Source organism: Dermacentor silvarum, chromosome 1 (assembly GCF_013339745.2).
Source record: "Dermacentor silvarum isolate Dsil-2018 chromosome 1, BIME_Dsil_1.4, whole genome shotgun sequence".
Classification (NCBI taxonomy): domain Eukaryota; kingdom Metazoa; phylum Arthropoda; class Arachnida; order Ixodida; family Ixodidae; genus Dermacentor; species Dermacentor silvarum.
Window position 1 is genome coordinate 83827331 of NC_051154.1, and position 27981 is coordinate 83855311.

The following is a 27981-nucleotide window of genomic DNA, read 5'->3' on the forward strand; positions in this document are numbered from 1 at the left end:
GAACTGTAATGGTCTTTAGTGTTAAAAGCCAGAGTCACGGTAGCTGAAAGGAAAAGCATGGCAGTACAAAGTGGTTTTCTCTTCCAGGTCGAGCATTATTGGTATCCTGCCAACGCTGCTCCTATTTGGCTTCCTCTTTTGGACAATGCGACGATCTGCAGGGTTCATGGGGGGCGGTGGGGCAAGAAGAGGAGGTGGCATCTTTGGCATGGGGGAGACAACAGCTAAGCTGATTAATCCCAATGACATAGGAGTCAAATTCAAGTGAGTTTCACACCTGAACTTACAACGGCGAATTGTGAGACACAAAAATTGGGGCTCTTTTGTGCTCTTGTGGGAAATATAGGGTAAACATTATATTGCCTTCAGCTTTGAAGCAGAATACTCAATTGAATACAAATTGAATAGCTAAATGTTGCATAAGTAGGTTTGCAAATCAAATGTCTTAATTGGTTTCTAGATATGCTCAGTGAAAAACTTGTGGTTAATGCCTTGCCATGCGCAGCCTTCCGTAGTGCACAGTTGCTGTCGGTACAGGGTCAGTCCGGGTTCAGCAGGATGGATTGAAACAACCCATACGCAACCTGGACGAAGGCAGGATGAGAGCATTAGCATGTATAAAAAAAGGGCGAGAGGGAAAGTCCGTATTCCAGGATTATGTGCGAAGGTTGGGCCGAACAGCCGCGGAATTCATGCAGATCATATCAAATATGCATGTTCACACACGCAAATTTTGCCAAGCTAAGTCAGCGACCGATTTTTCAGACACTGAAGGGGCTGCTAAAGTGCCTGAACAATTGGGCAGTCTGAAAAAAATGAAGAGAATCAATTTGCAGTTTGACATATTTGTTTACAGATGAATTATACAGCATTATGCTTCAGCAAAATAAAATTTTGTGATGGTCAATGGCTTAGATACGTTTCACGTTTGTCAGTCACGCAGCTTGATGTGGGTCACAGCATCGTCGCGATGAAGTGCAAATATGCCGCATGCAACATAACTGCATAATGCTGGCAGTTTAGGTTGTTTTGCACAAATTCATTTTGGAGCTTTCAGCCTTACCCTATCTGACTCACTTCCATTCAGCTGTCCGGTAGGTGCACAGAACTTAGTATGCACAGTTCGCAGTAGTTATTGGCTGGTTGCTCACAGATCCGAACAGTGTATCTACAGCTTTCTGTACAGCCTTCTGTAAAAGCAGTGTACCTACAGTATGGGAATAACCCGTATGCTTGATTGAAAAACCGATCGCTAATGAGCCGCTTGTATACATGTACTAATTAGCATCAAGCCTACTGGGAAGCCGTGCCGCCCGCCACCATGCTGGCCAACGAAGAATATTCATTACGGCCACACTGCCTAGACTGTTTGGTCTTACCAGTGCAGCTTCAGGTGTTGTGACCGAAGTTACCATTTGGCATTGAGTCAGTGGAGATCTATTTGCAGGGGCCGCATGGCACTTAGAAAATTTTAAAACTGATTCACCAATGAAAGTGGGGGTAATGGGTGACAACCTGAATGGCATCAACGTTGTTCACAGCCACTGTCTTTCTGTTGAATGGCTAAGCGGGTAAGTTAAAGTATATATATATATATATTGTGTTATCAGTGCACAGCAAACAACCCACACAGAAAGAAAGAGAAAATGTTTTTTTCAGTCGGTTGCTTTCACTGTGCGCTGTGCACTGATGAAATGGGTATCTTTGCAACATGATGTGCACATATTATGTCTGAAAAATCTAGCTTGACAGAAAGTAAAAAAAATTGAGCAGGTGTGGTGACGTGAAGCATATATGATATGAAGATGTACAGCCAACGAAAAAAGTTTATGGACTGCGGGATCTCAGAAAACATTGAATTACCAAGCTGCTCGTAACAGTAGCCAGTGAAACCATACATCAAAATGTTGTATGCATATACTAGTAGAGGCTGGAAATGGAAATACCAAGCTGGCGTTGTGAAGCTGCAGAGATATTCAGCTTTTTCTCAGATCCCGTGGTTTGTAAACTTTTGTGGTTGGCTGTACATGATGTACAAAAGCATAATGTGAAGCATTAGGTAGACATTGTACTGATAAAGAGAATATCTTCCATGCCTTCATATGAGAACTGAGCTGAAGTCGGTGTTGGCATACTAACTTGGTGTTCCCTTTAATTAGCTTAGACTATACTCTACATGTTTATTCCTTGGTAACAAAGATATTGACAGCTGGTAGCATACTTCTCACACATTGGAGAAGTTTAGCGTGTCCGGTTTTCTGGTATATGCAGGTGGATTGCTGGGTGAGTGGAGGCTCAAGCGTGAGCAGCTGAATTGCTGACACAGAACTCAATGAGACAAACACAGAGCTAATATTGTAGTAGCCAAGTGTATTCTATTCAGCTGCTGGTGTAAATTTTTGGCAGCAGTGTAATTGTGAAGATGTTGCCTTTTTAAATGTTTGTTCTTTTTGAGAAGAACATTCATGGAACATGAAAATGACTCTGTAAGGCATTGTGGTTAGATGAAGTGTCGTAAGGTGTTGCTACCAGCGTCCAGTAATCTGGTATTACGCAGGTACCCTTGCGTATTCCGAATACTGGACACGCTAAAACTCTCTAATGAGAGTAGATTCACAAGCATGTGCAGCAGCTGCTTTTCTTGCACGTGCACAATATCTGTAAGCATTTAAGTTTGTGTTAAATTTTTTGATACTGGATTCAATATTCAGGTTTTTTTCTGGATTCATATTGAAACCTACTACAGCCGAACCTCGATATAACGAAGTTGTACTTGCAGCGGAAAACTTCGTTACATCGCGAATTTCGTTAAATCAAGGTTCGTTATATCGAGGTTTGTATTTCGTATTCGCACACCCGTACATGTAAGGTTTTATGTAAGCTTTCATGTTTTTTTTGAGACGGATACTGTAATAGGTTTTGCGAGACATTTCAGTGGCTGACACTGAGGGAACACAGCCATTAACTATGTAGATCTCGAATGCTAATGGTAGCCGGTAATAAAGCCAATGTAACTGAAGCACTTCTGCTTTATTGCGTAAAATAAAAAAAGAAAAGAGAGAAAGACTAATGGATGCATTATGCTGACGTCTATGCATTAAAAAATATCTGCACGCCTTCATGTTACAATTCAGCTGTAATTTCTCTCCAAATTGTAGATATTGCTGCTTGCTCATATTGTACATTGCAAGCTGTGTGCTGCATACTCTGTTTGCTATTCTATCTTCATGTTACATTAATTTTTACAGTGCAGCTGTGCACTGTTTTTGAACCTGCGTTCATAAAATGCATAGAAAAAACAACAACAAAAAACAGGTGACATTCAAACACCATAGCATAGACAGAGAGGAATAAAATTAAGCACCAGAAACACGAATGCAGTACAGATACAAGAATAAAGTATTTAAATAGAAATAGTGCAAACAGGACAAAACAGGATTTATTTTAGAAGTTAAGCCAAAAGTTGGGTGTTATGAATGCATGTAGGGTCTTGAAATCTTATGTCGTTACTATGGTGATTTTTGGTAGGAGGCTATCCGAGTGCTTTATTGTGCGTGGCATAAATATGTTGCGTAAAAGGATATATGATGTATTAGGTGTTTTATTTTTATGATCTTGGCATGGAAAAATGGCAAAAAGGGAAAAATGAGATAAGTTAGCATCATGGCAGTAAATCTCTTGTCTGTGCACATTAGGATTCTTCGGGCTGTGATACCTGTTCAGCACTAGTAGCCTGAAAGAGCAAAAAGAAGAAAAAAAAAGCACAATTCTGCAAAAAAGCATTTAAGACCATTAATCCATTGAGGGTTAAATTTTTTTCTTGCAAATGCGACCCCCCATGGTTGGATACTTGTTTGGGACTTGTTTGCAGTTACCCTCAAAGGGTAGGTGCTTGTCCCAGGTCTCAAATGGCTGATGCATACCCAATTTTGGTCGAATAAGTGTAGTGTAAGTGAGCTTTTGAATGATTATTGGGAGCTTATTCAATGTTGCATCTGCCAACCTGAAAGTAGCAATTGGCTGTTGCAGGGCTGGCTTAGTTTACCTAAAGCTAGGATTTTCTCATAGCCCCAGTGTTGCTTTGGGGATATGAAAATAATCAGTCAATCAGTCGATCGATCGATCGGCAGCACAAACACATGATATGTGCATGTGATATGCAACTGTAACCTGGTGCAACATCTCAGTGGAATCGTGATGTTGTGCATACAATGAAACCATTGTAAGACCTGCAATGGTTCCTTAGAAAACAGTTGTGCATTGTAAACCACACTTTTTGCTTATTATGCCATTCCTAAACACTGAGAAAAGCTACTGCACAGCAAAATGGACGTGAATACCATGTAGGGGTACACAACAGTGCTACCTTTTTTCATGGATATCAACAGGGATCTTATGAAAATTCCCTGTGCATCCTTACATAAGCTATAAATAAATAAATAAATAAATAAATAAATAAATAAATAAATAAATAAATAAATAAATAAATAAAAGTGGAAGAAATTGCAGAAAAGTCATGGTGCACTGCATACTTTTATCATTCATTCCTTCTTGTTTAATTCTCCGTGTTGGCATATCGCCTTCTGGTGGCAAATAATTCTGTCCATTGAAATTTTATTTTTATCACAGTTCTTGCATGTTCAGGATCATGAAAACATACAGCTTCAGAAGAGATTAAGAATTTCGAATTCTTCACTAAGTTTTATCAAGTTTACAGAATGTGGGCTCCATGTGAGAACTCTCTACAGGAACTATTTTATGTCTAGCGCCAGCCGCTTGAAAAATGTGCCTGATGTAAAACATTGTAAAAAGAACAATGATAGTAGTGAACCCGCTACATGACAACATAGTGACACCAAGAGTAAACACCCAGCCCTTTACCATTTTACTGTAACACTTTACAAGTTTTATGCAAACTTGCAGCGCAGGTGGAATCAGAAGTGTTCCAAGAAGTACAGTTAAACCTGCTTATAACGAACCTCCATATAACGAATTCCTGGATATAACGAAGTTTTTTTATTCCCCGCCGTTACTCCATAGAAGCACATGTATTTGAGATCTCTACGTAACGAAGTGGCAGTGGGAAACCCCCTCGAAATAATTAATTTTCCCTGTCGACAACCTAGAGATTTCGCCCCAAATTTTGTCATTTTTGCGCGAGCAGCAACTGGAAGCACCTTCTCCGCCGCGACGGAATGTTAAGCGAGCGCACGTGTGCGAGGCGGGCCTACATTCCTCGACCCGGCGATCTTGCCGCCGGGGGCGTGACCTTTCCCCCTCCGTTCATTCAAACCTGATCCTGCCACTTGCTGCAGCTGGCCTAGCCCGACAAGTCGGCACTCTCCTTTTCCAGTTGATGTTGCCGATGCGCTGGCAGACGCTGTGACATATCACACTCGATGAGCGCGGACACGCGCTGTCAAATGCTGGCGGCGTGTGGAAGCGCCGCTGCAGAAGCGAGCGAAGTGACCTTCGTGCTGTTGTCTATTGCTTCAACGTAAACTGAGCGCCGAGAACACACAGCACGCATAAAGCTACGAGCCACCGACGCATCTACACTGCCTAGACTCTGCCCCAACGCAGATAGCTTTCGAGATGCGGCCCGCGCGACCGCTCGCCTGCCGCCGCGCAGTACGCAGTTGATGCTAGAGTACAGTACGTCGCCCGCTATCCCTCCCCCCTCACTCCCTCGCCGGTGCCTCGAGCGCAACGGAAGTAGGCGCGCTTCCTCCTTGCTTTTCTTTCTTGCACGTGCGAGATTTAGACGTGGTCATCGGCTCCCCTCGCACGTTTTCACTCGCACATACAGCATACGGCGTTCAGCGACTGCATTATTGCCCTTAGACTTACGGAACATCTATGAGCCAAAACCAATTTTAGGGCCACAACGCGTCATAGACACCATCTTTAGATAGCAAATACGGATCTCAAGGGCCATACTTTTGCTGGCAGAAACCGAAAATACGTCATAGTTGTCGCCCCTGGCACTTTGGGCGGCCAATGCCATCGTCAAGCCACCAAGCCAACCGACGTGAAGTCAAAATGGCTGCTCGGGCCGGCACGGGGTGGCAGTTCGCAACGCATGATGTGGGAACGGTCCCACAGTTGCGATGCAACAATGGGGTTACCAATGCATTGGGTTCTATGGGAGCTGTGCTGGGACCGGCCGAAAACGACGTAACAGTCGGGAAAATGCAGCACCCGGGAACGTAACAGTGGGGTTCTACTGTAACACTACATGACGCTACGACGCCATCATGACGCTCGCTCTTCGTTTCCGATGCCCCGCGCTTGTGCGAAACGACACGTGTCCACGCATCCAGTACCTGGTGTGACATTCCAAGGATGAGTGCTTCAACAAAAACGGAAAACGGGTGCGCGTTACAATCGAGGGCGCGTTAGAATCGAGTAAATACGGTAAGCATTTCTTTTTCGAATTTTCGTACCAAACCTGCATAGTATTACGATATCATCTGGAGATGCTCAAGAGACGAGCCGCCGCGAGAAAGACGATGAAGTGTGTTTGGGCTTTTATCGCGAGCAAGGTGTCGGCCTGGCGGTTTTGGTTCCAGTGTAAATACAGTGTAGACCGCTTATAACGTAAGTCGCCGGAGTCGCGAATATCCGCACTATAAGTGGTATCACACTATAACCATAGCAACAATTTTCAAGGCTCGCACATATGCAAAACATGTGCACCGAGCCGCCACACGTATGCGACAGTAGAGGAATGCGGCTAGAACGTTTGCATTCAATTTACAGTCGAATCTCGTTAATTCGAACCAAATCACGCGGCGGCGCCTCCGGCCGGCATTGCTCCGGCACCGCCATAGAGTAAAAGCTTAGGAGAGACCCCTCAATGTCGTGCGCGAACATAAGAAAAAAAAGAAAGAAAAAACGCGGCGGAAGTTTCACCCTCTCTCAAATGGCAAGGTCGCCGATTCTGCATTGCGCCGTAACATGCGTGTACGTGCCGACGTCTCAGCCACGCTACCGTAGCCATGCGTAGAAAATGGCAGTGAACCCTTCTTTTTCCTTTATGCTTCCTCTACTTTCTAGTCACGTGTTGACCGTGCACGCTGCGGCTACGGCGCAGAGGGAAGTAGCGGCGCTGTCCCAGGCCGGCCAACGAAATTGCCCACGCCGGCAAACGCTGGCTTCACGAGAAGGGCAGAAAACGAAACTTCGGGGAGCTGGCGCCGGGCCGGCTGGAGCGGTGGCGCCTGCACGGCGGCGGGCGCGCACGGTGACAGTCGAACGTGAGGGAGCTATGAGGGAGGGCGAGGGGAGCCACCAAAGCGGCGGAGTTGCCGAGGAGAAATCCGCTTCCCTGCCACCCTCCTTCCTCACATTCCACGGTCTCCGCGTGCGTCCTTCGCCCGTGCCGTGCTGGCGCCGCCGGCTCCCTGAAGTTTCGTTTACTGCCGTTATCATGAAACGAGCGTTGGCCGGCGTTGGCAGTTTCGTGGCCCTTGCTCGCTATGCGCGCCGTGATATTTCACAACTCGCACTCAAGATTCTGGTTTCAGCCTCACTGGCTGTTCGTTCGCACCACGTGCTCTTCTCCTCCACTTCTTCTCTCTTTCTTCCTCGAGCACTCTTTTGGGGCACCCGTTTGAGGGGCGAGTTCGCCGTCTCCGCTGACTTCCGTACTCTCAGGCTGCCGCACTGTAACCGGTATTTCGTTTCTATATAAGCGATAGGTGTATACATGGAGTGCTATGGGAAAATTAACGGGAGTCTGAAAAGACCGCACTATATCCGGTCCTGCACTATAAGCGGTTACGTTATAAGTGGTCTATACTGTATATTGTAAACAGCCTCTTTCGTGTGTGTCTTTCCACATGTAACATTCTGGTGGAGGTGCTGGGTACACGATATCATTTTGATGCATGGTGCTCCGCATCAAATGCTCACCGACCGTGGCCGTACGTTTTTGTCCAAATTCATTGACGACATCATGCGTGCCTGCTCAATACAGCATAAAATTACCACCTGCTACCACCCACAAACGAACGGCCTCACTGAGCGTTTGAACCGCACCCTTACAGACATGCTATCGAAGTACGTTTCAGCCAACCACCGGGACTGGGACTTGGCTCTACCTTACATTACCTTTGCGTACAACTCTTCCCATCTTGAAACTGCTGGATTTTCCCCGTTTTATCTCTTGTATGGCCAAGAACCACTAGACACTGTGCTTCCGTCCACCACAGCTTCAACTAGCGATTATGCCCGTGATGCAATTGCCCGTGCTGACCATGCTCGTCAACTTGCGCATGCTCGTCTGCAAGTGTCTCAAGACAAACAGAAGCAACGCTACGACCTCCGTCACCGTGATGTGCATTTTGGGCCTGGCACCCTCGTGTTGCTTTGGTCACCATCATGTAAAGTTGGCCTTTGTGAAAAACTGCTCTCCTGTTCCACAGGCCCATATCGCGCGCTCCGCCAAGTGACCGATGTCACGTATGAAATCGTTCTAGCCACGCCCACTACGTCTTCCACTGTGAAAACCAGTGATATTGTCCACGTCGCCCGACTCAAACCTTACACCTCTCCAAGCTCCTTGGATATTTAACAGCACCGTGACGGCACTTTTGCCGCCGGGGGGGTAGTATTATGATATCATCTGGAGATGCTCAAGAGACGAGCCGCTGCGAGAAAGACGATGAAGTGTGTCTGGGCTTATGGCGCGAGCAAGGTGTCGGCCTGGCGGTTTTGGTTCCAGTGTAAATATATTGTAAATAGCCTCTTTCGTGTGTGTCTTTCCACACGTAACAATATAACAAAATCCTCTTTATAACGAAGTTTTTCGGGAATTTGTCAATTTCGTTATATCCAGGTTTAACTGTATGTGTAATGTTTTAAATATCATTGTTGACTTCAGGGCTCTTGCGTTTCATGCACTATCTTGGCATTTGCTATTGTGCACGTGATGCCTGAATTGTATATAATAAAGGAAATACATCTTTGAGATACTAAGTGAAAATACAGTCAAGTCTGTTTTAACAATTGCACACAATGATCTATGGGTTATAATGACCATATTTCGATCACACTGCAAATTTCAGACTGTATTCATTGTCTAGATATAAGGGCAACTTTTCAAAGCATCATACTGAATCAATGAACAATGCACCCTTGGTTGATGTCTGTGTAATGTCGGGAGTGTAAAAAGTTATAGAAAAGATGGCTAGGTGTCTCTAAGGGACAAAGAATTCCCCAAAAGTCTCTACATTTGAGGTGTGCCTGTACAGTTAATAACACTCCTTTACATTATACGCGGGGTTGAGCAATGGTGAAAGTTCAAAACTGGTCTTTTACACCTTCAGATGGGCTCGGATATAGAAACTTAAGTGTTGCTACCTTGGCTGATATCTATGAACATGCGCAATGATTTTCATTATTGGTGGGTTCAGCATTGCTTGGCCTCAGTGATGCATTACCATCTACATACCCAATTTTTTAAATTCCTTTAGGCACGTTGCACACTCTGTACAGGAAATGTTTTGTTGTACTCTTGCCCAATGAAGCCACTTCGGCTAATGAAATAGTGACTCAAGGTCCACGAACCAGTGCACTGTGAACTTTGAGTCACTGAAGTCACAGTTATGGTAAAGAAGCCATAGTGAAGCTGTCTGTTGCTTGTGTTTTTGAAAACCTCCATTGTTCTGAAGTCATTTTTACACTTCCTTGCAATTGTGCTATGCACTTCTATTGGTAATGCATATGGCAAGTTATACGAGGAGGTAAAAGCATTGCTTTGGAATTAATTTACATGAGCACTTACCATGTCAAGTATGGGCAACTGCATTACCTGCATTCACCTTCCTGCTTTCATTCTATTATTCTTGCCAGTGCCATTGCAGTGCCACCTTTGTTCACGGACATGGAGGAAATCTACATATTTTATTGTAAGGGTTTGGAAGTGTGTAGAGAACATGTTTATCAAACATTAACTTGTAAGTGAACAATGTTGCAGACTTCTTTCTTGTGCTCTGTTTTGGTCATGTTATTGGTATGATTTCTTTGCCCCTACTTAGAGATGTTGCTGGTTGTGAAGAAGCAAAAGTGGAGATTATGGAATTTGTGAATTTCTTGAAGAATCCACAGCAATATATTGAGCTTGGGGCCAAGATTCCGAAGGTATTGTGTGTACTAATTTAGTATTTTGTTTCATGTGAAGTGGGTGAGGGAATGGATTCTTGCAAGTATAGAACCTTAGCCTAGTTCGTCATAAAGGGTAGAAGATTAGGCTTTCGAGTGAGAGTTCAATCTTGTACCCCTTTCGTAGGTTAGTTCATTCCAACCTTTCCGACCTATGCAGGCAAAATACACATGTAGTTACTGTCTTCTTAAGTGCACAATAGAATGTCTCCTCTCTTTTTTTTCAAACTGAATAGTTGAAATTTGGACAGTTGACCTAATATTGTTGGATCTATGAGCATTTTGGTGGCTGCAATATGGTAGCGACTTTATCATTACTTATTGGTACAACTTATCATCCAGCGACTGCCCATTATCACAACAGTTCTCAGAAAACAGATGCTCCAGGAAAAGCCTCAAAGGCTACGCATTTCTAGTATATAATGCTATGATGTGTGCGTGAGGCTGATACAGTCAATGTCTGATTTTTCGGACTCCCTAGGGACGGCGAAAACGTCCGGAAAACAAATTATGCGTGGCTCTGCTATCGCAAACACCAGAGACCAGCAGAGCTGGGGAAAGCCTAGTAAAGTAGTATCACGATGAATTCAACCGGCCACGTTCACGAGCCTCCGGATCTTCATTTCTTTGCCTACGAGAACTCTCGGCTTCCCTCAATCTAAACTTGGGATGTTCTCCTATGCGATGCTTGGTTTCAGCTTCCCTAGCTCTCGCTTCAGTCTTTCGGAAGCGACGAGTGTCCAGTTCTCTGGTCGAAACCTGCCGAGCCGCCACCAGAGGCATCCACTGCAGTCACGGACACCAGGTGCGGTCGGCGTGAACGCGGAGAAACGCGGTTGGCGTCAGCAGCAGCTCTACGCGTCCCACTACCACCAGCCTCACTCCTCCTCTCCACCTCGCATCCGCTATGCTGCGCGATGCTATTTTTATACTCTGCTTTCAATCTCTCTCCCCCAGCTCGGCGAAGCTGTGGACGACGGAATGATCATTATAGCAAGGTTCTAACAGCTCCGCTGTAAAAAAAGTTTGCGAACGCAGGGGACGAGCAAGTGTATGGATGCTATAGTGCACATGAAGCTATCGGCCCTCGGTATGCCTCAACGCCTTGACTGCCCGCATCGCAGATTGCTTTCAAGATAGGGCTCGCGCGGCCACGCCATATGCAGCCGCCGCCGGGGGTGGTCGCAAAATGGCAGAGGTGGTAGCATCAGAAGGGTTTCGGCGTCCGAAATTTCAAACGTCCTTATGCATTAGCTCTATGGGGTACGTGGCAGGGCTGCAAAGGCGTCTGAATTATCAGGCATGTCCAAAAAATTGGTCTTTGGCTGTAAATAGATAATCTATTATAATTGGTAGATATATGTATGGGAAATTCAGATGCCTAACCTCACCAAAATCATAAAAGCATACAGCTGTCGTGGAAATGATGTCTTCAAGTATTTTCACTGAACAAATATTGGAGAAATAGACTTGAGCTTTTCTTGTGTTTTTACTCCAGTGAAATAAATAAATTTTGCTTAAGTGTCTTCAATTATCATTGTGGTGGCTTGAAGAAAGATGAAAGAAATAATGAAACATAGTGGAAAAGGAAGAAGTGAACAATTGCTGCAACTGTTCTAGCTTATTGATGAATATGAAATTAAACACAAAAATCTTTTTTGATGAGGTCTAGAGACATAGCTGTGCAGAAAAGTTCAGTCATAGTTATTACATTTCATTGGGCAGTGAAGTTGCCATGAAAAGTGGGGCTGGTATATCCTATGACATCGCAATCCACGCGCGAATGGAAAAAGAAGATGTGCTGCGCTGCTGGCCTCATACTGAGCTCAAAATCTTTGAGGGGAAAAAAATAGTGTTCTACATTGTTCTGAAGCGCCGACAGTCCACAAGCACTAATACCAGGGAAAAAAAATAGAAGAAAGATGATGTGCCATACAGCCATGATTGCTTCTGCAACATCATAATTGCAGCAGTGACTGAGTGAGCCACAAAGAAAAAACAAATAATAATAATAATAAGAAATAAGATGAAAAAGTGAGGCGCCGCACCGCTTTGATTGGCTGCATTCGTGTGACATACAGGTACGCTGTGGAGATGCCATGCAGCCTTTTCCCCTTCCCCGGTTCGTTGAGACACTGCACTGCCATGTTTTATTCCATTTGTTGTAACCATTGTCCTCACTCAGCGCAGGTGTAATAGGGCTGCTCGTTGCTCGTTGTTGTGTGGAGGCGCATCAAGGGCTCTTGCAAGAAGAAAATGTCACAGAAGTGCCACAGAAGGGACCCTACCCTGTATACATGTCTGGTTCGGTACTGTAAGCGTTGATCAATTTCAAGGCCTTACTTCCTTCATCTACGAGGCGAAACTCGTGCAACTCCAACAGAAAATGGCAACCGAGTCGACATATAGGTGTCGTGCCCTCTCCAAGCTAACACAATACGATAGCTCAGCATGCGTCCAACATGTTCCTTGTGAATACCAGGCCTGGTCGTTCCTCGGCACACTTTCAGAGCGCTCTTGGGAAAGCAGTAATGTATCCTCCAGTGGCGCACCGACGGGGGGGGGATTCGGGGGTTGGAACCCCCCCCTGAGGCCGACTTAACACCCCCTTTTGTTTAACCCCTTTTCTTTCCTTACGCATTTGAGTACTGCAACTAAGATGTAAGACGCGCAATCGTCTGCACACTCGCAAAAAGCGCATTTTTTTACAATTTCCCGTGAAGAAATCGAAATTAGTGCTGTTTAGATGGTATTGGCAAACTGTCAACCCCCCCCCCTGGCAGAGATCCTGGGTGCGCTACTGGTATCCTCCACAATCTTCATGCGCTTGGTGGTTGTTGTAAGTGGATAGCTCCTCTCATCGAGTCTTTACAAAACATTTTTGAGTGTAGAAAAAGTGTTCATAGTAGCCGAAAGTTCGGTCTGAATGGGATAGTTATGTGTGGGCTCAACTTAATAAACAAATCCTTCCATCCTTCAGTAAATTGCTTGTAATAGTTAGCTCAGTGTGTCCTGTTTTTTTACCAGTGTCTGTGTTGTGTAGTACTTTGCTCCATGTTGTCAGCTATAGTGGGTGGCAAGGCAAGAATGCTGCAGGGAAGGCTCCTCTGGAAAAAAAGCATATGCCAGCCCTTTCTTTCCTCCACGCTTCAATAAATAGTAGTTCCCTTGCAGATGCCACTGGCATGAAGAGTAAGTTCCCTAGTTGTTCAGCAACAGTGAGTGTATTGTGGTCATGCACCACATGCAGAAACATCCAAAATCACCAAGTGTGGGAACAGAGAAGACAGCTCACAGCACAAATGGGTCCTTTGAATAGGGGATAAAGAGAGGGATATCAAGGACCTCCTGTACAAAGTACCTCCTTGCTAAACTTCCTCTACCTGTGTGGATGTGCGACACTTCCTGCTGCATTCTTGACTTGTCACTGACTTGATTTCTTTTTTTAATCAGACAGATGCTACTTCTAATGCTGCTGTGCTCTCTTTTTGCGGTGCTTTTACCCTGGGCATTGGAAATTGTTTCTCTGCAAAAAGCGCCTGCAAGGGACAGAGGGGATCCTGCAAAGGGTGCTGTAACTGTTTGTATGTGGCAGCTGGGCCATCACAACTGCTACAGTTAGAAACAAAATGTTTCATATCTTCATAACAGCCTGTGTACAAATGATAAGTGATTATGATCAGTATGGCTACAGTGCCTGCTTCAGAAACAGGCTAGCAGACTCTGTGCTCACTTGCATATAGTATTGTAGGCCTGGTCTTGCTATTTTCCTGCTTTGTGTCAGGATAAGGTGTTGATGGACTTAATGCTGGGTGCTCTTGATAAGTGATAAAGATTTATGCTTTTGTGCCAGCGTTTCTGTAGATACTGGTCGGTTGTGTTGTGAAAAAAAAAAATAAAAATGTGTATGTATCATGCTTCAGGGCGCCATTCTGACAGGACCTCCTGGCACAGGCAAGACTCTACTAGCTAAAGCAACAGCTGGTGAAGCCAATGTCCCATTTATTACTGTCTCAGGGTCCGAGTTCCTTGAGATGTTTGTTGGAGTTGGTCCATCTCGTGTGAGTTGCAAGTTATTCACAATCTATGATATTTTTTTTCTCGGACAATTTTCACACCTTATTGCACATATTCAATCAAAATACTTCTTGATCAGCTGACTGCTAAAAAGCTCTAGTGCATCAAAAAAAAAAAAAAATACAGCAGACTTCCATTAATTTGACTCAGGTTAATTCTAATTTTTGGTTAATTCAATCCGACCCAAAGATTTCGGCCTGTGCCCTTGCATTTCCATGGGCCAAAGCTTTCGTTATTTTGATCCTACAATTGGCCTTGGACAGATAATTCGAACTTGACCAGTCAGCATGCACATGCGTGACCACTATGGTCACCTCCGATAGCGACCCCTTTAGTGGCAGCGTCTGTCTCGGGTGACCTTAGGGGACAGTGAATGCATTGAACACACGTCATCACCAGAAGTGGTCATGCGCGGGCCAATGAGCTCCTAGCACCACCGTTGGCTTCCGTTGGTCGCCCGAGTCGAGCTCGTCTAGCCACAATGACTCCTCGTGGGTTGCATCAGCGGCACGGTTGGCTGCGTTCGCCCGCTCTTGCTTGCATGGAGGGCGGGGAGACAAATACGTGGTGGCGCTTCGTGCTGGGTTTTCCAACGCACAAAATTTATCGCAAAAAATTCTTAACCTTGCACTCAGCCGCCCAAGGCTTGAAACAGCGAGGCTGAGCAATTGTAGCCCAGCATTTTCCGGAAGTGTGCACATACTTTTAATCTTATTACTCATGTTAATGATAATGTCCTCGCGTGTCTCAGACTTACGGCCGTCACTGCGCGTTGCTTAGCACAGCTTGCAACACCGACACTGCGTTCCAATGCCAACAGCGCGTTCCAGCAGACCCGCTCCGTGAATGACCAGTCTCTCTCGGACTTACGGCCATCACTGCGCGTTGCATAGTGCAGCTTGCAACACCGACACCACGTTCCAATGCCGACACCGTGTTCCACCGCATTGCAATGCCAACAACACGTTCCAGTAGACCCGCTCCGTGAATGCGTTTCTCTCTCACTCTCATTTTCTTTATCTCTCTCCTGAGCATAGTGCGTAAAACCTCTTCTTCACCTCGCAGAGCATTGGCACAAGCGCGTCTGAACGCGCCAGGTGTGGACGAAGATGACGATGCTCGAATGCAATCATATGGTTCGCATAAATGCATGTTCTACAAGCGTGGCTGTATAGCCTAGTGGTTACAACACTCGCCTTGGGACTGTGGGTACGTGGGTTTGAATCCCACCTCGGCAAGAAAGATTATTTCCTTTTATTTCTTTCTTCATTGCTGATGATGATAGTTTCTTGATTCGAACCACAAATTATGGCTGGCTTAAACAGCTTCACCGTTAAAGTTCGCTCCATGGAGGTTGGCCTCAACAAGGATCTAGAGTAGCGAAGCTGATTTTAAAATTTTGTTTAGCTGACAATAGGAAACCGACCACCATTGTGCAACAACTTTTCTTGCTAAAACATCGGGTGCATATAATATTTCTACTTTGTTTGAAAGCTTCAATGTAATTTCTACGTTAGTTTACTACTTTGGGAACATAGAAAGTGGCCGTGCGTTTGATTCGGGAGCATGTTAGAATCGGACTAATACTGCCAAGTGAACCAGCAGTGTATGTTGTTTTTTTTTTTTTTTGCATCTTGTTTAATTCGACCTGCCCAATAATTCAGTCAATTTTGTTGGTCTTGTCATGGTCAAATTATCGGAAGCCGACTGTATTTATTAAGAAGCATTCTGCTTTGAGACATTGAAATCAGCAGCAGAAGCAGTAGAAGGCTGTTACTTTGTGTTACCTGTAGCCCGGTTCCTTGCCATTGAAATGTACTTGGGATAGTTTTGTAACCATATTACTGTATGCTCAAGCAAGACATTTTGAATCTACTCTTGCATTTGCACAATCTATTCCATGTTTGGCTAACACAAACTGATGTGAGCAGAATCTTTTGTCATTGGGGACAGTTCATTGAAGGTAGTGGTATTTATATCTCTCTTGTGTTTGCTTCTTAGGTGCGTGATATGTTCTCTATGGCCCGGAAGAATGCCCCTTGCATTCTCTTCATAGATGAAATTGATGCAGTTGGTCGCAAAAGAGGTGGTAGGAGTTTTGGAGGCCACAGTGAGCAGGAGAACACACTTAACCAACTGCTAGTGGAAATGGATGGCAAGTGATGATTTCTGTTGCTAAACAGCAGCTATGGTACCAATATCTTGCACTCTGTCAGTGCGTGTGATTTGCTAGTGCTAAGAAATTCTGTAGCAGTACTGACAGTAAAAACTGATGTTGTGAGTGCAAGGTAAAGTTATTTTTCACTTACTGCATGAAATATTGTGACAAATTAAAAAAGAATTTGCTCTTGGGCTCCTGCTTGATTGTTTTCAATATTAGTAAAACTTCGTTTTAACGAAATCGCTTTATTCGAAATATTGCATTATTAGAATGTTTTTGTGTTCCCACGTTACTATAATTCTGTTATCTGTTATAGCTTTGCTGCTTTTGAAGAAATACCACTTATAAGGAAATCATTTTCCTCTCCCGATGACTTCGTTACAATGAGGGTTTACTATATAAATTGTGCTTATAGAGCTTGCATGCTATTATGATTACCTTAGTCTGTAATGTTACCTTTAAAATAACCTTTAAAAACTCCACCTGTTAACAACTAATGTTGAGTAGTGCGGGGCATTGCCTATTCTTAGTTTATGTAAAGTGCAACTTTTCATGACGGAATAGTAGAGTGCAAGCAAGCTCTGTGGAAAAAAAAGCTCTCATTACATGTAACTGAATGAGCTTCACGGTGCTAGACAGATGCTAGGTTGCATGCGTGCTCTGAATATTTTGTGTAATTTTCATATGTCATACATGTTTCATCTCATGCATTGATGGCTGATGGTTGCATATCAGCCATGTAACTTGGAACAAATATTGGTGCTTGCATGTATGTTGCTTGTATGGCACTATTTTGCAATGCATTTATTTAGCTGCTCGAAATCTATCAAGAACTTGAGTAACTTAAGATTGACGTGAAGTTCACCTTCATGTCATATTTCTTTCATGTTCTTATAATTGCAATGAAGAAACCGCAATATTTAACTATCTGTAGAAAGTTTTGTGGAATCATCAAGAATAGATGTTTTTCTTTTTTTTTTTTTGTTGTTGTTTCTGGAATAGGTTTTAATACAACTACAAATGTCGTCGTTTTGGCTGCTACAAACAGAGTGGACATTCTTGACCAGGCTTTGTTAAGGCCCGGGCGCTTTGATCGGCAAATCTTTGTCCCTGCTCCAGACATCAAGGGACGGTAAGAGTTCTCTTTTCTGCAAGAATATTTTATTTTGCCTTGTGCAATATTGTTTAACATTAATAAACTTTTAGAAAATAAGCCACTAAACTCCCTACTGTGTATGCTAAATCTGGCATATACATGACTAGAACTACTACCCCACATCAGAAATACCTCCTCGATGCAACAGAATATGTCTAAAGCCATGCAGTTCACTTCGCATATTCAGACTTCTTGTAATTTACTAGTGCAACTGAACTAAAGAAGCCTTTCCTCCTTTAGCCTCTTTGCCCGAAGACTTCCCGACTTTCACTTAAGTATTGTTGTTTCTTATGAAATATTACCTTTGCTGCACTGTGCCACCACTTTTCTAATCGCAGCAAGAATGCATTGTTGATCTCATATGCTTGCCCGGGTGTTACATTTTATACATTTTTTAAAATCTGCACTGACCAAGACTGGAATTCTATGCCTAATGACATTGTACAGTTTAGCAATCCACTGTTAATCAAAGAACACTCGTCAAACTTAGAGATGGTAGAACTGGAATAGCTCTACTATTCCAGCTACAAACCCAGAAAACGCCTGGTTCCGTAAATCTGACTTTCAAGCTCAGCCAAGGTCAAACTGGGACTTAGCCTACCACTACCGGCGGCTGCTTATTGCGCCGCATGGGCGCATGGGCGATATGGGCGCATGGGCGCCCATATCTTGAAAGCGATCTGTAAAGTGGACAAAGTGCGCGGTCGTGCGGGCCTCATTTTCAAAGCGATCTGCGATGTGTACGAAGTGTGCCGAGTACTGATAGCTTTGTATGCGCTGTGCTTTCGATGCTTAGTTCGTGTTGAAGCGAGACGCAGCATGAAGGTCAATTCGCTCGCTGCTGCTGTCGCGCCGAGCAGCATCTGTGTCCTTTCCCAAAGCAAGCAAAACCGTGCTATCGCTCGACAAACTTGGTTGAGCGCACATTTTTTCCCTAACCTCCTTTTCTTCTTTTTACTTATGGATGAAAGTAGCATTGTTGTAGCTCTCCATTTTCTCTCTATGTCTTGCGTATACAGTAAAACCTTGTTATAACAAACTTCAAGGGGGAGCCAGAATTACTGCGTTATCTCCATTATTGAATACATATTGCACTATGAATCTCTGGGGATTTCTAGGGGAATTTTACTTTGTTACATCAATTATTTTGTTATATCTTGTTTCTTTATAACAAGGTTTGACTGTACTATTTTCTCATTCTAATGACAGTTGTCAGTCTTGGACACTAGGTTCTGTGTGTTCACTTTAAAGATGTGCGTTCAGTATTTGAAGTGCACCCTCTGTGTTGGTTGAGTTGTTGTTGAACCCAACCCCTACTTGGTGCCTTTGAGCTCAATAAAATGAAATGAAATTAACTTTGCCTTTCAGTGCTTCAATATTTAAAGTTCACTTAAAGCCACTGAAGACACTTTTGGACAAGATGGATCTTGCCCGGAAAATGGCTGCTCTTACACCTGGATTTACAGGTATTTGCAGTTATGTGATTTTGTGGCATGAATTGTTGCAAAGTACGCTGTGATTTACCCAGCGGGGCGTGGTATGGGCAGTATTTCACTTAATGAGGCTTTTGGTTTGTGTCTCTTGTGATGCAGGAGCTGACATTGCCAATGTCTGCAATGAAGCTGCCCTCATAGCTGCTCGTGATCTCAATGACAGCATCAACATGAAGCATTTTGAGCAGGCTATAGAACGGGTTGTTGCTGGTAAGGTTCATATGAGCGATACCTTGTCTTCACCCTGTGTGTTTGTCTCTTTGGGCATCCTGTTTCTATGTCTGGTTAAGCAATGATTTGTTGTCTGATATTTCCTCTTAGGTATACAGTTGAACCTTAATATAACGAAGTAGTTAACTTTTTACCTTCTTGTCCATAGAACACCATGTATTTAGAATCACAGTATAACGAAATGTGTGTAGACAATTTCAATATTACGAAATTCCACTGCCGCCGGGAAGGAATACCGAGCCAATGAATGGAAACTTTTGGGGACCTCACAGATCATCATAGGGTTGAATTACAAGTGGCTGCTTTCGAACGCACCTCTCAAATCACCGCCGCTGACCAAGAGCAATGGCTGAAGTGGAGCAGCGTCATGTTCCCTGTGAAGTCCAAGTGCGATAAGATCCTATCACGCCCTGTGTGCTGTGTGCTTTTGGTGCGAGTGAAAGCGTGCGAGGATGATCCGAGAAATATGGTGGCTTGATGAGTGCTGCCTTCCTGATGAACAAGGGAAAAGGGCAAGGGGAGCTCGCTGTAACATGATCAAGTGCGCACAAGGGGAGGGGGGGGGGGGCAGGTTGCTTTTTTTTTTTCTTCCTTTCTACAATCACTGTCCCTTTCTCTTTGCTCCATGCTCTACTAGAAAGCCATCTGTGGTTGAAACAGAAACATTGCAGACCCTATAGGGGGCCCCCTTTTGAGATGTGAAAATTCCACAAGTAGCTAAACATCAGGCGGGGGGACATCTGTACCCATTAGAAGAACCAGTGGGTTCCCGGCGGTACTGGGATTCGAAACCAGTACCTCCTGCATAATACAAAGTGGATGCTGTGTACGAGGTAGATTCGTCCTTGCTGGAAGAGAGAAAGGAAAAGGATTCTGGGGGGCTGACTGCACCCATGACGGCTAAAACCTGAACGGCTAGCGAGGGGGGCGGGGGACAGAAATTTGCATGTTCATGGATCAGTGTTGATGCGTTTTCAAAGAGGACTGACAACTTGCTCGCACCTCCCTCAACCTCACAGGTGCGCACCTGGTTATTTGGCATGTACACATCTGGGCGCCAATGTGCGTTGCCCCTTGCACTTGGCAGGCGCGTACCGATTACAGAAGAGAAGAGAGTGAAAAAGTTCATTATCTGAAGTGGTTGGTTTGCAGGGGCTTTTTGTGCAGAAGTAATTATCTGACACATTATTGAAGAGTAAAAGCGCAGACCTAATTCATGCACTAGGTATGCTACGTGCACAAGTTGTGTGCATACAATGCTGTTCGGCCCTGTGGGCCAAAAATTCCTGGAAGGGGAAGGGGGCATTTGCTCCCCCTCCCTTGCCCTTTCTTGCGGATGCCCATGTTCCTGTTCGTATTGTGTGCATGACCAAACATCACCACTGACATCACAAAAAGTGGCCCTTCGGGCTGCCCCGTCTGGTTTAATTTTCAGTGTATGTAGTTTATTTTATTTTCTTTGAATGATTTCTGTATTTTTTATGCAAACTGAACTGTCTTACATGTGATAGACCAAGCAAGGAAATCTAAAACAACTGTTTTCATGGCATGGTAAAAAATTGCCAAGGTTTCCCTTTACTAGGAAGCTTTCCCTTCGGGAGCACCGGTCTAAATACGAGGGTTGACCCTGAAATAAGGTTCCCATCAATGTTACAAATAGACAACATTGTTTATTCTCATAGCAATGTACATCGTTGGAAAGAAGACACTTTGCTCTATTTTTCGACATAATCGCCATCTTTTTCTACGCATTTTTGTAGACGGTGCTCCAATTTCAGTATCCCATTGTCGTAGAACTCTGCCGCCAATCCGTTGAGGAAGCGTTTCACCTCTTCTTTGACTTCATCGTCGTTTCGGAAGCAGTGGCCACTCAAGTGTTCCTTTAACTTGGGGAACAAGTGATAATTGCTAGGCGCGAGGTCCGGACTGTACAGTGGGTGGGGCATGACAGTCCACCCAAAGTTTGTCAAAAGGTCCTGGGTTTGATGGGAGACATGAGGTCGGGCGTTGTCGTGAAGCAGCGTTACACCAGCTGTCGGACGTCCTCGCCGGCAGTTCTGGATAGCTTGCCTGAGTTTTCTTAGTGTGCACAATAACTCTCCGAGTTGATTGTTGTCCCAGGTTTCATGAAATCGATCAGCAGTATCCCCTTACGATCTCAAAACACACTGGTCATGACTTTGCCAGCAGAAGGAGTTTGTTTGAACTTGTTTGTGACCCTGAGTGACGCCATTGTGTGAACTTTTGTTTCGTTTTGGGAGTGAAATGAAACACCCACGTTTCGTCTCGAGTAACAATGGAGTCCAACAATCCTTCCATATCTTCTTGATACTGTTGAAGAAACTGGCGAGCACAGTCTAGGCGTTTCTCCTTGTGTTCTGCTGTCAACACACGCGGTACCCATCGAGCACAACACTTGTGATACCCCAATTTTTCAGTCAAAGCTCTTTCCACTCTACCATAAGAACTCCCAGGAATCCAAGCAACAAGTTCATGGACGGTGATCGTCCTCTTTTGAAGCACTTCGCGTTGGACCATCTCGATAATTGCCTCCAAAACTGATGGGCTTCCACTCCGTTCTTCATCGTGGACGTCCTTCTGACCGGCACTAAACTCCCTGCACCACTTTTGGACGTGTTGAATGGACATACACTTGTCGCCATACACCTCTGTCAACTGACGATGAATATCCACAAGTGAAGTCCCTTTGGTGTGCAAAAAGCAAATTACAGAACGAATCTCGCACTTGGCAGAAGCAACAATGGGCACCTCCATCTCGGAGGGCTGCTGAGCCACGACTGAGCGGCGCAGTGAAAGGCGGCTGGGCGGAATCGAGAGTGGGGGAACAGCCGTGCACAGCGGTGTTGCCGGATTTCGCCTCGCACCTTTCCATGTGGCTGGAGATCTTTGGGAACCTTATTTCTCGATCGACCCTCGTACGTGGGAATAGAGAAATTGTTTTTCTCGGTAACAACAGCACTCATTCCGACAAGGTCTGTTGCTTCTTAAAGAAAAGGTTAATATAATGACTGCAGGCAGCAGATGTTTTATTTCAGCCATCAATATTTTTAGAAAAATTTTTGCAACTTGCGAAATAAAAGAAAACCCTAATTTCGGGTTTACAACTCAGTAGCTTAGCAATAAAAAACAATATCACAGTTCTGTAAACTGCACCTAATAATACATCTAAAGAGGACAAAGTTGATGTATTATACACCACTCTACAATACACCACTAATTTATGAGTAGGACTTTTTTTTGCAAAACCCTTGTAAACATTGTAACAATTTAACGTAAGCTGTAAATTCATGTCATATTTGTCTGCTTTAGGGGCCCTAACAGATGCAGTTTACAGAACTTTTTTTGGCAGAGTTACCGATTTGTAAACTTTGTGCTCCTATTTTTCTTTTTTTTTAAGCTTACCAATTTTTGACAATGTTAGGAAAAATTATAGACCCTAAATCATAAGTCTGCTACCTTGAGTTGCTAGAATTCAACTCTCTCTCAAATGCAACATATTTCATTAAAATCGGTCCAGTGGTTGTCTCAGAAAAGCATTTCTGCATCTTGCATGTAGTATTTGAATAGGGAAATTGGAGTTGGTTATGAGCTAAAGCTTCTGCTTAAGGCTGTTTGAAAAATATATGGTGTTACTTCTCTTACTCATTCAATTTTTTAAGGAATGGAGAAGAAAACCAATGTACTGCAGCCGGAAGAAAAGAAGACGGTGGCTTATCACGAGGCAGGACATGCGGTAGCAGGTTGGTTCTTGGAACATGCTGACCCTCTTCTGAAGGTTTCTATCATCCCACGTGGAAAGGGATTGGGCTACGCTCAGTACCTGCCCAAGGAGCAGTACCTCTACACAACAGAACAGGTGATATGCTGCAGCAACGTTGCACTTGTGCTCACAGGCCATGTCACGTGTTCACTTCTATGCTTAAGGGGAGAGGCGGGTCAAAAAACGGCGATTTTCATTAAAGAAACAGGTTTTGTGTTTTTAGTTGTTTCAGCAACATTGATCTCTCCTATTTCACATATGATGAAATCAGAGCCAGAAATGATCGGAAAAAGTATAATAAACTCGGTTAAAGCACTCGAGGTGGCAAGAAAATGCACAGATATGACACATTGTCAAGCGTGCGATGCGTCAAACCGCGGTGTCGCACGCCATTGGGCTCATGCAAGGTGGTAGGCCTAAGCTTTTTCTCTCCAAGGTTAGCTTTGCCGCATTACATTCTCCCCGGGAAGTAATAATAATAATTAACAGAAGTAAACAGCTTTTATAACTTTCAATCGCATTTTTCTCAACTTCATATTTTGGGCAAAACAAGGCGTTTGTGCACAACATTTTATGTACTTATTGTGTTCCAATCAAGACCATATTTGATGGGCGTAATTTTTAGGATATGTAGAATGCACTTATCTAGAATTTAATGCAATCACTTTATTTTTTTAAGGATGAAAATTTTTAATGTACTCGGGCACCAGCCACTGAATATGAAGCACCAGATACGAAATTTTCCTAAAAAGTTGCCTGTAAAGGGAATCACATTATCTTGCTTATTAGCACTCAATGGAGTGTTAGGGATAGGAAAAATAATTTTGCACTGCTCTATCATGCTAACTGCTATGTCCAGCAGCTGCACAAACATGCACTGCTTCTCACTTATGCATGGCACTTAGGACATGAAACCATCGAGATATCCTAAAACTAAAAGTAGATTTCGAATGAAGAGATCAAGCTCTACAAGTGGTAGAATTTTCATTCACCCAGCATCATTATTTAAAAAGAAATATTTCTGAGGAGCGTCTCCCCTTAAGTCGTCACATCTACAAGCTTTTGTTGTGGTGTGCAGTATGCACACTTAAATCACTAATTAAAGCATTTGATTACATTAATTTGCTCATTCTGTGCCTTGAAATTCAACGTGGTATCCTTCAAGTGCCCCATGAGATGTCCTTTGTATTTGTTCTTTATGATCTTGTTTGAAGCAATGCAACTGCATGTCTGCTGAGACAACAGTGCAGACAAGCAAGCAAAAAAAGATGTGAGGGCTGCAGAAATGTACAGCTGATTTTGGCTTTTCATCCTTCTATTTTGTGTGTATGAAATTAAGTGTGTTGTAATGCTCTAGTTGCAGTTAAACACATTGTAAAATGACAAAATAAATGCGGAAAGTAGGAAGGTTGTTTATATTGTATAAAGCACACATTGGTGTAACCTGAGAACATGCAAATCCACTGTCGCAGTGCAAAATGCTACGCAGTGCCAGTAGAGTGGTTTTCAAGAAGACGTAGTGGTTGTTTTAATAGTCATACTATAAGAAGTAGCTTGATTGTAGGTGCGGCATCCAAAAAGGCACGAGCCACCATGCACATATCAAGGTAGAGGAGGGAAGCCGGCGTGCGCATGCGACTCGCCGCTGGTAAAGAGGCTGAGGGGCCCGCGATAAAACGGGGAAGAGAGGGCTCCAGAGGGGAGGATATGTCGGGCATCCCAAACAAATGGCGCAGAAAGCCAGCTTGCCTCTTTCAACCCTTATAGACGTACGCCATGTTTGCAAACAACGGTAGGCGCCATCGCGTAGGCTTCGTCTACATTCGCCGCCCCTGCTTGCATGCTAGGCTGGCGCTTTGCTTTGCTTTTTTTTTTTTTTTGCTGGGGTTCTAAAATTATGATTTAGTTATGAGGGACGCAGTAGTGGGAGACTCTGGAATAATTGTGACTATCTGGGGTTCTTTAACGTGCACCCAATGCACGTTTTTGCATTTCGTCCCCATCGAAATACGGCCGAACGAGATGGCAAGCCTAGATTGCTGACCACCGCAATCACACCGATGACCTTGTGATCTGTCAGTCATAGTTCATTTATTTGTAACTACACGATTATCGTGGACTTAAATAAATTGGTTTTCTCGTGTCGCCGGTGCGAATAGCAAACAAAACGTACTACTTGCAAGCCAGCAGAGCCGTCTCGCTGAGACGGTTGGTGTTTGCTTTCAGTCTATGAGACAGTGGTTTATAATACTGGGCGCTGCTTTACGGAACAGGCGCACATTCGACATAATTTAGTTCTAATAATTACTATTTAATCTGAAAGACGAACCGTAGCCAATTTAAGTGGCGATGGATGCGATTACCTTGGCTGGGTGATGGAACCGGCACTCGAGGTACCGACCAAACGGTGATGTTGGCTCTGTAGGCCCACACAATGCGCTGTTGGCCGCGGCCGTCCGATTGCTCTGGTCATTGTACAATGATAGCGAAGAATGCAGGGCACGATAAGAGACACCCCAGGGACATTCAGGTACTTACCCGATGACGAAGGCACTCCTCAAAAAGAATTATGTCACTTGTACTCAACCACTCGGGTTAAAAAGATCATTTCGTTGGATATAAGAGCGAAGAAAATGCTACTTGTGTACTTCTATTGGAGACGTGGGTTTCGTTTTCGCTCAACTCTGTGCTGCGCACTTTCGAGTTTCAGTACTGTTATCGTGTAGTGCTGCACAGGTGTTACTGGCTTGCTAAACTTGCACTTGAAATTGCAAGCAGCAGAGAATGGCCACGTCCATGTGAGGTCGCGGGAGGCCCGAATGGTCCACTGCGCGACGGCACGTCGAGACTGTAGCCAGCATCGTCGCCCAACGTCGCATTGCTGAAGTCCTCGCTGCTTTCGCGCTCGGAAGAGCCGGTATCGAGGCCGCCGTTGCAGTACGCAATGACGGCGGCAGCGTGAGCCCTCAGCAACATGTCACGTTCATCGGAGCTTAAATTGCTGAAATCGAGTCCAGCATCGCGAGCCAATGTGTCGCTGTCAGCGTCGTCAATAAGGTCGATTATGACGAGCGTCGACGATCATCATGCGCACGCTTTTCCTTCCGCTTTCGCGCTGTCGTTGGCTCTGTCTTGGCTCTGTTTCTGGCCGCGCGTCTGCGTTTTCCGCAACAAAGCTGTAGCGCCGTCTGCGGGTGGCGGTTTACTCACCGGCGGCACAACGTCACTATGAGACCATGACGTCACCACTCCTCGCTTGGGAGGGCAGGTGATTTGAATGGTGCTAGAGGTACGCGGACGCTTCAGACGCAATTTTCTAATAAAAGAAGTCTTTTCTTGACACGGAACAACTGTTTCAAGGTTTATGTGATCGTATTTTAACATTCCACGTTGACTATTTGCCTTTAGTGTCCCTTTAAGCCACTGCACGCCCAAATAGTAGCAGAAATGAAGCCTAAATGTACAAACAAACCAAGCTAGATGGGTTCTACTTCCAGTGGACATTGTAACTTACTGTGCCAAACTCAGCTTGTACTGCTCAGTCAACTTCATCGCTCACGATCAGATTGTGCCATGGTGTTCTCAAAACGCCAGCTCAAGAAGCTTACAATTGGGCGGTTAAAAAGAGTTTCAAAGAAAAAAAATAGATTTGTTAGTTTTTACAGCACCAACAATGCAGAAATCTCGTTGATGTACTCAGTGTTGTGCTACAGTGAAATGATACCTACTTGAAATTTTGTGATAGCCAAGGCCTCGAGACTAGGGAAGTGTTTCACATTTGCCCATTGCCCAACTCAAATGTGCATCACATGGCATTGTGATGTCACAAAGTGCAAATGTCTCATGAGATATTGATCTGTGACGCAGGCAGTTAAGATTATGTTGCGCGAATTAAGTTGGAGCAATTTCGCTTACACATGAGCTTCCATTCTGTGCAGTAAGTCCACAGTCAGACCAATGCTCATGGTAGTTGGAGGTTGATGGCCTGTGGAACGCAATACTTCCAATACATCCATAAATCTAGCCCGTGAGCGGGATATCTGGGACGATTGGTGATGGTGTTTCCTGGTATGAACATACTACAGTCAAACCTTGATAAAATGAACTGTTTTCATTTCCCGATCTTCGTTCCATTGAAAACCGTGTATTTTTTTTTGCAGTTAAACGAAGCAATTTTGTGACGGTTTCGATTTAATTACGCTTACGACCATTTCAAGCGTGTACTTGGAGCCTGTGTATTGCTAGTAAATCTAGCAAAAAACTATATCTGTGTGCCGAGGAAACAGTTCTTCCAAGTGTCCTTCCGCATGAAAAGTTATGCGGCAAAAGCGCCGTCAAAGCGCATGCACTGCGGGACGTGGTAGGCAGGAAACACCATTGCACCATTTGTCGTGTTGGTAAACAACTTGTGGAGGCCGGGCGCGCAGCAGCTCATAGTGTTCAGAGAAACACGAGAGCTGGCGATTCCTTCGGCACAAGGGGGATGGGGAGGGAGTGAACGTGCGGTAACATAATCAAGCATGCGTAATAGGGTGGGGGGGGAGGGGGCAGAAACCAACGCCTCTTAGATAGGAGGCCTGTGAACTCTGCTTTATGACGTCGTGCTACTTGGATAGAAATTTTCATTGCCAAGAGCTCGGCGTGACAAAAGTTGTGACGTCAAAATCACCGTGGCTCACTCAGGCGTGAGTGAGTGAGACAACTTTATTGAGACCAGCGGATTGAGGCCTGGGCCTAGGCCGTGCCAGGGGCGGTAGAGAGACCCTGTCTCCCGGCCACCTCTCGAGCTCGCTGGATCTTGCAGACCTGAGCTGATCAGCGCGGGCTTTCCAATGTGCCCCAAGCGGTTCTGGGGAGACTGCATTTTTATCTTGTACAGCAGAAGTAATTGCCAGGCGTGTCTCTATTATATTCT

General features: G+C 44.5%; 1 protein-coding gene across 2 annotated transcripts in view; it reads left to right on the top strand.

The window, feature by feature from the left end:
• LOC119431718 (AFG3-like protein 2) overlaps nucleotides 1-27981 on the top strand; it is a 100211-nt gene that overhangs the window by 49304 nt on the left and 22926 nt on the right. For both annotated transcript variants that reach the window (XM_037699200.2, XM_037699193.2), the window contains exons 7-14: nucleotides 88-264; nucleotides 10044-10146; nucleotides 14091-14228; nucleotides 16246-16399; nucleotides 17408-17537; nucleotides 18930-19027; nucleotides 19154-19264; nucleotides 22966-23162. In XM_037699200.2, the coding sequence (XP_037555128.1) occupies nucleotides 88-264; nucleotides 10044-10146; nucleotides 14091-14228; nucleotides 16246-16399; nucleotides 17408-17537; nucleotides 18930-19027; nucleotides 19154-19264; nucleotides 22966-23162 (1108 nt within the window). The remainder of the gene's footprint in view (nucleotides 1-87; nucleotides 265-10043; nucleotides 10147-14090; nucleotides 14229-16245; nucleotides 16400-17407; nucleotides 17538-18929; nucleotides 19028-19153; nucleotides 19265-22965; nucleotides 23163-27981) is intronic.